We start from the raw sequence: 15,298 nt of genomic DNA on the forward strand, positions 1-15,298 counted from the left end.
TTCATTATGGAAAAGAGAGAGAGCCCACTGTGGACCTCCAGCTTCCCCAGCATTATGGGTCACTCCTTAGGAAGACCCACTTGGGTCTCATGTCCTAGAAACCATGCAGGAATCTGTGCAGTGTGACCACTGAGAATCACACTATGACAGAGAAAGGAGACCCGCCTTGGAACAGTCAGGGCTAGGATCTTGGCAGACTGAGTTCCAGCAGTTTTGCCTGATTTGGGACCCCGAAAAATGAGCCTTGCCATCCAGGGAGCCTCTTCTCCTGCACTTATGATTCATAACCCCATCTACTACTGAGGTTATTCAAGCATGGCTAGAACACTCAGAAAATTCCATCACCCAGGAGTGCTTGAGTAGTGTCCAGACAGGAGCTCTGCCCATTTGCATGGCCCCATCTGGCCAGAGAACTTTGTGTGCAGTTATTCCTAATTCCTAATTCCTAATTCCTAAGTTTCCCAAACAAGGAGCCTTGCCAGTCTTGGGCCTGTTCTGTGGTCATGTACAGGCAAGAAGAATAATGTATAGTCCTAACCACTCTGAACACAACCTTCAGACCCAGCGTCCAGGAGAACTAACTGAAGCATGTGGGAAACTGCGTAGCCCATCCCACAGCCCTGCTTACAGTAGCGTGTGAGCAGAGAGCCCGACCTCTCTGCCTCTCTGCAGAGCAAAGCCGTGCCCCCATGTGACCAAGGAACTCGGTGTACAGTTCTTCTGATTTGGGTCCCCAGTTGGTGGGTCACAACAGCCTTGGAGCCCATTCTGCAGCCCTGTCCAAGTTATGAAGTTAATTCCCAGTCTTACCTCCTGCTGGTAGAGTACTCAGTCCTGCTTAGCTCAGAAACCTGGCCTGAGAATCCAGGGAAGAAGAGACGCCGTCCTAATGCTACTCTTGGCCAAGGAACCAAGGAAGCAATCACATCAACTACTCCTGGCCAGCCGCATCTGCACCCCAGCCTCAGAGCCTGGGCAATGTCCTCACCCCAAAATAGACTTTGATCAGTATCAGTTCAGTTGCTCGGTCGTGTCCGACTCTTTGCAACCCCACGGACTGCAGCATGCCAGGCTTCCCTGTCTATCACCAACTCCCAGAGTTTACTCAAACTCAAGTTCATTGAGTCAGTGATGACGTCCAATCATCTCATCCTCTGTCGTCCCCTTCTCCTGCTGCCTTCAATCTTTCCCAGCATCAGGGTCTTTTCAAATGAGTCAGCTGTTCACATCAGGTGGCCATAGGACTGGAGTTTCAGCTTCAACATCAGTCCTTCCAAAGAATATTCAGGACTTATTTCCTTTAGGATGGACTGGTTGGATCTCCGTGCTGTCCAAGGGACTCTCAAGAGTCTTCACCAACACCACAGTTCAAAAGCATCAATTCTTCAGCATGCAGCTTTCTCTATAATCCAACTCTCATATCTGTACATGACCACTGGAAAAACCATGGCTTTGACTAGATGGACCTTTGCTAGCAAAGTAATGTCTCTGCTTTTTAATATGCTGTCTAGGTTGGTCATAACTTTCCTTCCAAGGAGCAAGTGTCTTTTAATTTCATGGTTGCAGTCACCAACTGCAGTGATTTTGAGCCCCCCAAAATAAAGTCTGTCACTGTTTCCATTGTTTCCCCATCTATTTGCCATGAAGTGATGGGACCAGATGCCATGATCTTAGTTTTCTGAAAGTTGAGTTTTAATCCAGTTTTTTCACACTCCTCTTTCACTTTCACCAAGAGGCTCTTTAGTCCTTCTTCACTTTCTTCCATAAGATTGGTGTCATCTGCATTTCTGACGTTATTGATATTTCTCCCGGCAATCTTGATTTCAGCTTGTGCTTTATCCAACCCAGATTTTGATAGCTAGCCCAATTGATCAAGGTCACTGCCAGATGATCTATCTAGAACTCCAAGCTGAGCTGACTGGGGAAGGGCTGTCTCTACTAAAACAAGCCTGGAAAATCTGGAAGTAGAGATCATTTATGCAAACATGCAGACACTAACAAAGGAATCAAGGATCATGAAAAATTAGATAAATATGACACCACTAAAGGAAACTTATAAAGCTTTAATAGCTTTATAAGAATCTGCTGGCCAAGAATCCACATGCAATGTGGGAGACCTGGGTTCGATCCCTGAATTGAGAAGATCCAGTGGAAAAGAGAAGAGCTACACACTCCAGTATTCTAGCCTGGAGAATTCCATGAACTGTAAAGTCCATGGGGTTGCAAAGAGTCAGACATGACTGAGTGACTTTCACTAAAGAAATAAAGATCTATAAATGGTCTGACAAAGAACTCAGCATAATTCTCTTTTAAAAGTTCGGTGAAATATAAAACCCATAAACAGACAACCGGATGAAATTAAGAAAACAATGCATTAACAAAATGAATAAAATGTGTTTAACAAAGAAAGAGAAACCATTTAAAAAAAAAAACAAACAGAAATCCTAGAGTTGAAGAAATCAATAGAGACTTTTAACAGCACACTCAATAAAACAGAAGAGAAAACAATGAAAAAGAGTTAAGAAAGCCTAAGAGATTTATTATGGGACATCACCATCAAGACAATAGACCTGTGCATTAGCTAATCTCTCTCTCTCTCATGCACATTGCATGTAAACTAAATACAAAGGCCAAAAGTAATGAATGGTATGGTTTTTATTTTCTCCTTTACTTGTATACTGTTTTTCAACTTTCTGCAACTCCTATATTTATAATAAGAACAAGTTACTAAGATATATGCATCTTTAATCCTTAATAGCAAAGGGAGACAGAGAGACAGGGAGAGGGGAAAATGACAGAGAGAATGAGGAAGAATGTCAGAGACAATAGATTTTCCACACTTTTACCTACTGGCTGTGCAACACTTAGCTAGTTATTACCTCCCAGTTGCCTCATCTATAAATGGGGCTAATAATCCTTTACCACCTCATTGGGTTATTGCAGGGACTGAATGACATAAAGGGCTCAAAACAGTAAGAGATGAATGAATGTTAGTGGTTGTCATTTCCATGATCATTCCTCACCATAAAGGGAAAAATAAGTCAGAACTAATCCTGAAGTAGCAAGGAGTTCTTCATAAAATTAGTTCCTAAATTAAATGAGTTCTAAACCTAGACTCCAGAATATTGTTAATAAGTGATTATGTTTATTTCTATATTGCATTATTTCCCAGTCAGCGAAATGGTAAGCTCCGATTTCTGCTTTTTATGTTCCACCAACACCAAGTAGAGTGGAACTTGTGATATTCACTATAGACAGCATGTAGACTAGTGGAGAGGTTATGCTATGTGCATCTCATATACTAATATTTGTATTACTCAGTAAATAGATGCTGGATATGTTAAGAAGTAATTCTTTAACCCATTTTTGGATATGAAAGTAAAAATACATTTGTTTCATTTCAATTTATACTTTTATGAACTTTAAAATCTTTCTGTTTACTCTTATAAGAATACTGCCAACATATTCTCACCCATTCTGTCCAAGATGTGTAGAATTCCATGAAAATATTTTGAAAGTATAAACTCTCACCCACATTCCCAGTATATCAACACAATTAATCACTTCAGTGAAAGTAAGTCCAGCTTTTGACCAATCACTCACAGTGAAATCTTTCATCTTCTCAATACATTCTAGGAACAGACTCAGCCTCAACTAAAGTTATCTGTGTAACCCATCACTGCCAGAAAAGAATGATGAGCTGTGTGTGGTTTCACTTATCCCCGATAAAATTTATCCTAAAAATTTATGTTGTTAAAATTTGGAAAACTGCAGGAAAAGCAAATATCTTGTAATATAGTCACTCTCTTCGAATGAACCTTTCTGTATGTGTTCACCAGCTTTCAAGATGGTTTGTAGCAGAAAAGGTGACTGATGTAAATATTGGTTGGAGATTTTCACTAGGGAGATATAGCCTATTAAAACTTTTTCCAAATCTTATCCACTAAGGACATGGTCATTTGCAAGGTTGTGCAGAGTACAAAGTCAGGTTAAGAAAGCCAAGAATGTTGCTGGATAAAAAAGGACAATGTAAGGAAGAAAAGACTAAAAGTGACATTTAAGCCAACACTACCTGTACTTGCAGTGGGGAATCTCTGATGTCTGTTTCATCCAAGCTCTGGTCTCCAAACCCCCAAATTATTCAAAATAATAGTGGACAGCTACTTAAAGTATTTCAAAAGCCCAGTGGAATGGTACTTGAGTACTTTTCCATAGCATTATGGCATGACCAGCTGGACTTTTCTTACACAGAAATAAGGAATCGAAGCTGTATATTGAAGTGGAACTCAAATTCATTATTATCTTTTACAAGCATGCTCAGCAAGCATAAATTTAAAGGGTCCTTGGGATGGATAAAGTTGGGAAACACAGGCAAGCATTTCTGAGCTTAGGAAATTCCCCTTAAATTCAGTAAACTATTAGTTAAATTCAGCACTCAGTTAACTTGTTCAACGTGTTGGGCTTCACAGACATCATTTCATTTGAGTCTCAGTGATCTTATTACCCCTATTTTACCAGTGAAAAAGAGACGGTAACAGAGTTCAAAATTATATCCTTGGGAAATTGCAGAACTAGATCTCAACAGTTGTCTCTCACTACAGAGTGAGGCCTGAAATTTTAAGTTAGAGATTATCCTTGTCACTGAAAATCAGAGAATTTGTGTAAGGAGAAAGGGAACCTAAGGACGAGCTTAGGAGGTCATGGACCTGCGGGAGGGGGAAGAGTTGAAGAAAGAAAGAAACAGGACTAAAAACCTTTCTCTCTGAAGATTCACATAGCTATAGAGATAGCACAAAATCCACTCTTCTCTATAAATCTTGCCTTCTCACCTTGACTCAGATCCCCCAGAATGACAGAGCTCTTGCCAAACATTGAAATCGTCTATCTCCCCAAATTTTTCAGATGGGGCCTATTCAGTCAAAGATGGACCCTTGTGTCCATGAGCTGGCTGTTCACTCACAGCCAGAGACAACGCCACATGGGGGATACTCTTAAATGTGTTAATAACAGCAGAGGTGAAATGGAAAGGACAATTAGGGAAAGAAAACTCTCCAGGCACTTGCTCTCTGGAGTCATGGTTGTCATGGAGTCTTTGTCCCTGCTAATTTCATGCTCGATTTTACTCTGTCCCTTCTGGATCCATTCCCCACTTCCCCATAGTCCAATCATGATCATTTGATTATAACTTTTCTTTTAATGAACTTGGAGTCATTAGAGCTGGAGATCCCTGGACCTAGGGATTATCTAGTTCAATGCATTCAATTTCCAGGTGAGGACCTGAAGCCAGTGCAGCTAAGGGATTTACTCAAGATAACATAACCAGTTGGTAAATTGCATGAAAAAATATAAACATGTCCTTTCTGTTTACAAAGCACTTTATTTTAGATATATGCATACACATATTTTTTCAATTGCCTTAACTAAATCAATCATCATAGCAGCCCCGTGAGGCAGTCAAGATGATGCCATTTTCTATGCATAAGTGAGGAAATCAAGGCAATAAGGAACACAAAAAATTAATAGATGACAAGGCCATGAATTATTGTGATTGCAGCCTTGAGCATTGGTATCAGCAAACCTGAGTTCATATCATCTCTTCCACTTGAGGATTTCATAATCTTCAGCAAATTAACCTCCCTAAGCCTCAGAACTGTCACCTCAGTGTTATCATGGAGCTGACAATAGTAGCTATTTCATAGAGTAGCTCTTCATGTGTGTGGATGTGTGCTTAATCACACAAGATTTTTTTCAAAGCAAGATACACTATATAAAGATAAGAAAAGCAATAGAAAAATTAATAAAATCAAAGATAATTTTCGGAGGGATAACAAAGTGACAAAGCTTTATATAGACTGAGAAAATGAGAGAAATTAACCCTGAACTTAACCCTAAATGAACCTATGAGCCATGCCATGTGGAGCCAGCCAAGACTGACAGGTCATGGTGGAGAGGTCTGACAGAATGTGGTCCACTGGAGAAGGGAATGGCAAGCCAAACTTCAGTATTCTTGCCTTGAGAATCCCATGAACAGTGTGAAAAGGCAAAAAGACAGGACACTGAAAGATGAACTCCCCAGGTCAGTAGGTGTCAATATGGAGATCAGTGGAGAAATAACTCCAGAAAGAATGAAGAGATGGAGCCAAAGCAAAAAAAACATATAGTTGTGGATGTAACTTGTGATGGAAGTAAAGTCCAATGCTGTAAAGAGTAATATTGCATAGGAACCTGGAATGTTAGGTCCATGAAGCAAGGCAAATTAGAAGTGATCAACCAGGAGATGGCAAGAGTGAACACTGGCATTTTATGAATCAGCGAACTAAAATGGACCAGAATGGGTGAATTTAACTCAGATGACCATTGTATCTACTGCTAAGTCGCTTCAGTCGTGTCCGACTCTGTGCAACCCCATAGACGGCAGCCCACCAGGCTCCCCCGTCCCTGGGATTCTCCAGGCAAGAACACTGGAGTGGGTTGCCATTTCCTTCTCCAATGCATGAAAGTGAAAAGTGAAAGTGAAGTCGCTCAGTCGTGTCCGACCCTCAGCGACCCCATGGACTGCAGCCTACCAGGCTCCTCCGTCCATGGGATTTTCCAGGCAAGAGTACTGGAGTGGGGGTGCCATTGCCTTCTCCATTCTATTGTATCTACTACTGAGGCCAGGAATCCCTTAGAAGAAATGGAGTGGCCATCATGGTCAACAAAAGAGTCTGAAATGCAGTACTTGGATGCAATCTCAAAAACGACAGAATGACCTCTGTTCATTTCCAAGGCAAACCATTCAATATCATGGTAATTCCAGTCTATGCCCCAACCAGTAATGCTGAAGAAGCTGAAGTTGAACGGTTCTATGCAGACCTACAAGACCTTCTAGAACTAACACCCAAAAAAGATGCTTTTTTTCATTATAGGGGACTGGAATGCAAAAGTAGGAAGTCAAGAAACACCTGGAGTAACAGGCAAATTTGGCCTTGGCGTACAGAATGAAGCAGTGCAAAGACTAATAAGAGTTTTGCCAGGAGAATGCCCTGGTCATAGCAAACACCCTCTTCCAGCAACACAAGAGAAGACTCTACACGTGGACATCACCAGATGGCAGACACTAAAATCAGATTGATTATAGTCTTTGTAGCCAAAGATGGAGAAGCTCTATACAGTCAGCAAAAACAAGACTGGGAGCTGACTGTGGCTCAGATCATGAACTCTTTATTGCCAAATTCAGACTTAAATTAAAGAAAATATCAAAAACCACTAAACTATTGAGGTATGACCTAAATCAAATCCCTTATGACTATACAGTGGAAGTGACAAATAGATTCAAGGGATTAGATCTGATAGACAGAATGCCTGTAAAACTATGGATGGAGGTTCGTGACATTGTACAGGAGGCAGTGATCAAGACCATCTCTAAGAAAAAGAAATGCAAAAAGGCAAAATGGTTTTCTGAGGAGGCCTTAAAATAGCTGAGAATAGAAGAGATGTGAAAGGCAATGGAGAAAAGCAAAGATATACCCACTTGACTGCAGAGTTTCAAAGAACAGCAAGGAGAGATAAGAAAGCCTTCCTCAGTGATCAGTGCAAAGAAATAGAGGAAAACAATAGAACGGGAAAGATTAGAGATCTCTTCAAGAAAATTAGAGAAACGAGGGAACATTTCATGCAAAGATGGGCACAATTAAGGACAGAAATGGTATGGACCTAAAAGAAGCAGAGGATATTAAGAAGAGGTAACAAGAACACACAGAAGAACTATACAAAAAAGATCTTCACGACCCAGATAATCATGATGGTGTGATCACTCACTTAGAGCCAAACATCCTGGAAAGTAAAGTCAAGTGGGCCTTAGGAAGCATCACTAAAAACAAAGCTAGTGAATGTTATGGAATTCCAGCTGAGCTATTTCAAATCCTAAAAGATGATGTTGTGAAAGTGCTGCGCTCAATATGCCAGCAAATCTGGAAAACTCAGCAGTGGCCTCAGGACTGGGAAAGGTCAGTTTTCATTCCAATCCCAATGAAAGGCAATGCCAAAGAATGCTCAAACTACCGCACAATTGCACTCATCTCACACATTAGTAAAGTAATGCTCAAAATTCTCCAAGCCAGTCTTCAACAGTACATGAACCATAAACTTCCAGTTTTAGAAAAGGCAGAGGAACCAGAGATCAAATTGTCAACATCTGTTGGATTATCAAAAAAGCGAGAGAGTATCCAGAAAAGCAGCTATTTCTGCTTTATTGACTATGCCAAAGCCTTTGACTATGTGGAGCACAACAAACTGTGGAACATTCTTAAAGAGATGGGAATACCAGACCACCTGACCTGCCTCTGGAGAAACTGTATGCAAGTCAGGAAGCAACAGTTAGAACCAGACATGGAACAACAGACTGGTTCCAAATCGGGAAAGGAGTATGTCAAGGCTGTATGTTGTCACCCTGCTTAATTAACTTATATGCAGAACACATCATGAAAAATGCTGGGCTGGGTGAAGCACAAACTGGAATCAAGATTGCCAGGAGAAATATCAATAACATCAGATATACAGATGACACCACCCTTATGGCAGAAAGTGAAGAAGAACTAAAGAGCCTATTGATGAAAGTGAAACAGGAGAGTGAAAAAGTTGGCTTAAAGCACAACATTCAGAAGACGAAGATCATGGCATCTGGTCCCATCACTTCATGGCAAATAGATGGGCAAACAGTGGAAACAGTGACAAAATTTATTTTTTTTGGCTCCAATATCACTGCAGATGGTGACTGCAGCCATGAAATTAAAAGACGCTTGCTCCTTGGAAGAAAAGTTATGACCAACCTGGACAGTGTATTTAAAAGCAGAGACATTACTTTGACAACAAAGGTCTGTCTTTTTTCAAAGCTATGGTTTTTCCAGTGATCATGTATGGATGTGAGAGTTGGACTATGTATGGATGTGAGAGTTGGACTATAAAGAAAGCTGAGTGCCGAAGAATTGATGCTTTTGAACTGTGGTGTTGGAGACGAATCTTGAGAGTCCCTTGGACTGCAAGGAAATCCAACCAGTCCATCCTAAAGGAAATCAGTCCTGAATATTCATTGGAAAGACTGATGTTGAAAGTGAAACTCCAATCCTTTGGCCACCTGATGCGAAGAACCGACTCATTTAAAAAGGCTCTGATGCTGGGAAATATTGAAGGCAGGAGGAGAAGGGGATGACAGAGGATGAGATGGTTGGATGGCATCACTGACTCAATGGACATGAGTTTGAGTAAACTCCAGGAGTTGGTGATGGACATAGAGGCCTGGAGTGCTTCAGTCCATGGGGTCGCAAAGAGTCCGACATGACTGAGTGACTGAACTGAACTGATACATTTGTCAAAACTCAGTGAATTGCAATTTTTTTTTATTTTTTAGGAATTTATGTATTTGGCTCTTCTGGATCTTCGTTGCTGCACTCGGGCTTTTTCTAGTTGCCGTGAGTGGGGGCTACTCTCTCACTATGGGGCACGGGCTTCTTATTGCAGGGAGTAATATGTACTTTATATCACTTTGTTGAAGTCTGGGAAATCTGGCAAGTCAACAGTCAGAAGACATCTTGTTCTTATTTTTAAACGGATCACAAGGACCACAAATTTACATCCTCCTACTGCAGATGAAAATTGGCCAGAGTTAAGAACCCTGCCTATCTTCAATCTATTTCCGCTTTTGCACCTTAAGTTTTCCTGGCAAATATCAGCATTAAAGTAACTCTAACCATTCTACTCCAACCATTATTACACACCATACAACCACAAGTTTCTGGGACATAAAATGTTGAACACAGATAAAAGAAAAGAATTTATACCAATTTTTCATATTCATTCTTGGTCTACAGTATGAAATATTTAGTAACTTTATTATGTCCATGAATTCTCACAATTCTCATCACATCAAACATGTTCAAATGCTTGGAATAGCAGAAATTATTTGGTAGCATGATCACACTGTCTATGTCCAACAAGGGTGTGCTCAGCTGCATCTGATTCTGCAGTCCCATGCACTGTAGCCCACCAGGCTCCTCTGCTCATGTGATTTTTCCAGGCAAGTATACTGAAGTGGGTTGCCATTTCCTACTCCAAGGGATCTTGCAAACCCAGGGATCACACGTGTGTCTCTTGCATTTCCTGCATTGGCAGGCAGATTCTTTATCACTAGCACCACCTGGGAAGCCTGCCATCTAGGGTGAAATTTCCAAATTTAATGGGAGAGAGAGAGAGAGATTTGAGTCCTACAATATCAGAAATCTCTATTGACTGTGACATAAATTTTTAATATCATCCCCATGAGAACTCCCCATTCTACACTGCAAGCAAGAAATTACATCATGGAACTCATGAGTAAATGGCACTGAAGGGAACACATGCTTCATTCGTTTCCTCTGTATAATTCACATCACCTCTGCCTTATTAGAGTGGTGGAGCTCAGGATATACTCCCAAACTATTAGGTAATTGTCCCTGAGAAGGACTTACACAAACATAAGCTATGTCATACTCGTCTTTCCAGGAGGCACAATCAGGCCAATGAAGTGAAGTGAAGTGAAGTGAAAGTTGCTCAGTTGTGTCCGACTCTTTGTGACCCCCCATGGACTATAGAGTTCATGGACTTCTCCAGGCCAGGATACTGGAGTGGGTAGCCTTTCCCTTCTCCAGGGGATCTTCCCAAAACAGGGATCGAAACCATGTTTCCCACACTGCAGGCAGACTCTTTACCAGCTGAGTCACCAGGGAAGCCCAATCAGGCCAAGAGTACACCTTGTTTCTGCCCAAAGGTATGTTCCCTCTCTGCATACATTCTCATCAGAAACACAGAACAAACACTGGCCACCACCACAGAATTGCATCAGAATATCTGGGAGATGAGGTTTACACATTCCTGAGGCCTCTGTCAGCTGTCTCTTCTTCAGGGTCAGAAGCCCGAGATGGAACAGGGCTCCCTCTCAGAAGCGAAAAAGAAGAAACAAGGCACTAAACTCCAGCGTTTCACAAATACTTGTGGATGTATCAATAGATGAGGAGGCCTCACTTAATGTAGGCAGAAAGTAATGAGGCCCTCGGATGTAAAAATACTGTTTGTGTAGCATGATCCAACTGTTGATCCATTTGGGGATATTATGTGTCAAATTAATCTTTCTTGGTCCAAAAGCAGTATGACTTTTGTTATACTTCATTCATAAGAATGTTATTGTGTAAGGTGACTCTGATAGGAAAAATCCATCTGAAATCTCAGAATCTGTGGCCTCAGCAATACCTACTCTTCTTTTGCAACCTTCTCAAGGCATCTTTGATTTCTTGGTTCCTCAGACTGTATATCAAGGGATTCAACATGGGAATCATCACAGTGTAGAAGAATGACGCAAATCTGTCAAAGCTGGAGGAACCACCAGAGCTGGAACTCAAATAGACAAACATACCTGAGGTATAAAAGAGAGTGACTGCTGTCAGGTGGGAAGCACAGGTGTTGAAAGCCTTGGACCTGCCACTAGAGGTCGTGATCTTCATGATGGAGATGACAATGTAGACATAGGATATCATGATAACAGAAACATTTATTACCCCAAAGATCATTGTCAATAAAGCAGTAAAGAGTTGTACAAAAAAAGTGTCAGTGCAGGATAGAACTAACAGCTGGGGTATGTCACAGAAAAAGTGGTTGATGACATTAGGCCCACAGAAGTGGAGCTGGAGCATGGCACACAATTGGAATACAGAAGCAGAGAGTCCAGCCAAGTAGGATCCCAGAACCATCCGACCGCAGAGAGCCGGTGACATGATTGATGAATAGAGGAGTGGGTTACAAATGGCGGCATATCGGTCATAAGCCATGGCGGTCATGAGGCAAGACTCACTCAGCCCCATGGTGGAGAATACGAAATTCTGAATAACACAATCCACATAGGTGATAATTTGCCGCTCCTGGAAGAAGTCGTGGAGCATCTTGGGGGCTGTGGAGGTCACATAGCAGATGTCCATGAAGGACAGATTACTGAGAAAGAAGTACATGGGGGTGTGGAGGTGGGAGTCCATTCTTATTAAGATGAGAAGCGACAGGTTCCAAGTCAGGGTCAAAATGTATATCACCAGGAACACGACAAAGAGCACTACTATGATTCTGGGAAAATCTGAGAATCCCAACAGGATAAAATGAGTGATCTCTGTGATATTTTCTCTTCTAATCATTGGTTTGATGCTCTTAAAATTCGAAGAGAGAAGAGAGGATGCATTGCTGAGTCGGGTGAGATGGTAGTATCACAAATCTCATATTTCCCCCCTTTGATCCCTGGAAAAGGGGAAATGCTTTACTGTCCTTGGAAAGACGTCAGCCTTTCATCTTGTCCAGAAGTAACGTCTCGGTGTTTCAGGTTCTCAATTATCTCATGAGGTAGATCTCATGAACATTAAAAGACATATTTAAAAAGCTGAAAAGCCACTACAGTATTGTAAAGTAATTAGCTTCCAATTAAAAAAATAGATTACTTTTTAAAAATTCGAATAAAAAAAAAAAACTTTGAAGTAAAACAGAAATTCTGTGATTGCTAGATATAAATAAGAGATCATTGGTTAAAATACCGGGTTTTTAAGAGACCTCTGGACCAATGGAACAAGATAGAAAGCCCAGAAATAAACCCATGGGCCTATGGGTACCTTATTTTTGACAAAGGAGGCAAGAATATACAATGGGGCAAAGGCAGTCTCTTCAATAAATGGTGCTGGGAAAACTGGACAGCTACATGTAAAAGAATGAAATTAGAACACTTCTTAATACCATACACAAAGATAAACTCAAAATGGATTAAAGACCTACATGTAAGACCAGAAACTATAGAACTTTTAGAGGAAAATGTAGGCAGGAAAAAAAAAAGAGAGAGACCTCTGATAACTCAATGTATAACTGCTGCTTTATAATAACAAAACATAATGCCTCATTCAGCATAAGTTCGAAATAGCTATTCTCTCCCAGATGGCCATCTGGAGAGATTTTTTAAACTTTCCTCTTTTACTCACAAGATAACTTGTAAAACTTTTAAAAGTATATTTAACACGGCAGCTCCTAAATAGCTGGAAACTTTTTTTTTCTTTAATAGAAAATTATTTAATTAGTATACATGTGTTCCCCATCCTGAACCCTCCTCCCTCCTCCCTCCCCACACCATCCCTCTGGGTCGTCCCAGTGCACCAGCCCCAAGCATCCAGCATCGTGCATTGAACCTGTACTGGCATCTCGTTTCATACATGACGTTTCACACATGACGTTTCACATGTTTCAATGCCATTCTCCCAAATCTTCCCACCCTCTCCCTCTCCCACAGAGTCCATAAGACTGTTCTATACATCAGTGTCTCTTTTGCTGTCTCGTATACAGGGTTATCGTTACCATCTTTCTAAATTCCATATATATGCGTTAGTATACTGTATTGGTGTTTTTCCTTCTGGCTTACTTCACTCTGTATAATAGACTGGAAACTTATATCACGATTTATAAATCAGATATTTTGGTGGGACCCAGAAGATATGCTTATTTTCAAAACTGTAAATGAACTTGGAGAGTATTACACTTAGTGAAATAAGCCAGAGAGAGAAAGACAAATAATATATAATATCATTTACATGTGGAATCTAAAAAATAAAGAAAATGAATAAAAATAATAAAAAGACAGAATAACAGTTACAGAGAACAAGCTGAGAGTTGCTGGCTGGGAGAGGGAAGCGAGTGGGGGCAAGGCCAAGGGGCGGAGTGAAGAGGCACAGACCGCTGTTCATAAAACAAACAAACCACAGGGATACATAGAGTATAACCAATATTCTATAATGATTATGGACTGACTATAACCTTCAAAAATTGTGAATCACCACATTGTACACTTGAAGTTTATATAGTATTGCACATCAACTATACCTCAATAAAAAATGGGTCAGTCACAAAACCTAAGAGGAAGCCAGAAATTACCTCAAGACAAATGACAATGGCAATACAGCTTTTCAAAATCTATGGGATGCACCAAAAGCATTTTTAAGTGGGAACTTCATAGAGATATAGGCCTTCTTTAGGAAAAAGGAAAAACCTAATGTACCACCTAAAAGAATTAGAAATAGAAGAATAAAGCCTAAAGTCAGCAGAAGGAATGAAATAATAAAGATCACATAAGAAATAGTAGAAAAAATAGAAAAGACCAATAAAACCAAGAACCAGTTTTTGGAAAGATAAACAAAAATGACAAACCTTTAACCAGGATCACCAAGAAGAAAAGAGAGAGGACCCAACTAAACAAAATAGCAAATGAAAGAGGAGAAATAAAGTAAATCCCTTATATATAAACCTTCCAGTTGCAAACCTTCAAAGATGCAAACATTCATTTGCATGTCTAATCAGGTAAGTTAGTTCACGTATCTGGCATACACTGTCACATGCTTCCATCTTCTACAAGTGGGCTTCTGTGTACTTTACGATACAATACTGTATAGGGTACAGTAGTATAATATCTTTATTTTAAGCCCACAGTGTCTGAAAGCAAGCATAGAGCCAGCAGTAATGTAGCTGGTAGACTATGGTACTTTTCAAGTTACTATATTGTAAGATTAAAAATGCTTTTTTGTGTATGTGTTTGTCTTTCATGTATTATTTGTGTGAAAAGTGTTATAAACTTCTAAAAGTACCATACTACATAGCTGATTATGTTAGTTGGGTACCTAGGCTTATTTTGCTAGATTTATAAGCAAATTTGACCTGCAATGCCCTCTTGGTGTGGAACTCATGCGTACGTTTGTTGTTCAGTCACTCAGTCATATCTTGGGGACTAGCAATAAAAACCAATCCCTCAGAGATATAAAAAAATCATAAGCAAATACTGTGAAGTTATACACCAACAAATTGGACAGCCTAGAAGAAATGAAAATTTTGAGAAACGTATAACCTGGAAGACTGAGTCAAAAAGAAATAGACAATTTGAGCAAACTGATTACTAGTAGTGACATTGAATTTGTAAGAAAACTCCCACCAAAGTCCCAGACCAGAGAGCATCAGAGGGGAATTCTATCCACATATGAAGAAAAACTAATAACCATCTTTCCTAAGCTATTACAACTAACTGAATTGGGGAGAACACTCTCAAATTCATTCTATAAGGTCACTATTACCCTGAAGCCAAAATCAGGCAAAGACTTTACAAAAATAAAAAATTAAAATACAGGCCAATACCTTTGATGAACAAGGATGCAAAAATTCTCAACAAATATTGACAAACAGAATCCAACAATTTATGAAAGAATCAAACACTATGATCAACTTG

The 15,298-nt window shown here is 40.2% G+C and overlaps 1 protein-coding gene across 1 annotated transcript; it reads right to left on the bottom strand.

The window, feature by feature from the left end:
- Positions 1-11,252: 11,252 nt before the first annotated feature.
- On the bottom strand, positions 11,253-12,191 carry OR5AN1M (olfactory receptor family 5 subfamily AN member 1M). Its single transcript, NM_001389742.1, has one exon. It carries the CDS (start codon positions 12,189-12,191, stop codon positions 11,253-11,255), a length of 939 nt encoding a protein of 312 aa, NP_001376671.1.
- Between the last annotated feature and the right edge of the window lie 3,107 nt (positions 12,192-15,298).

The sequence above is a fragment of the Bos taurus genome, chromosome 15 (genome assembly GCF_002263795.3).
Source record: "Bos taurus isolate L1 Dominette 01449 registration number 42190680 breed Hereford chromosome 15, ARS-UCD2.0, whole genome shotgun sequence".
NCBI lineage: Eukaryota > Metazoa > Chordata > Mammalia > Artiodactyla > Bovidae > Bos > Bos taurus.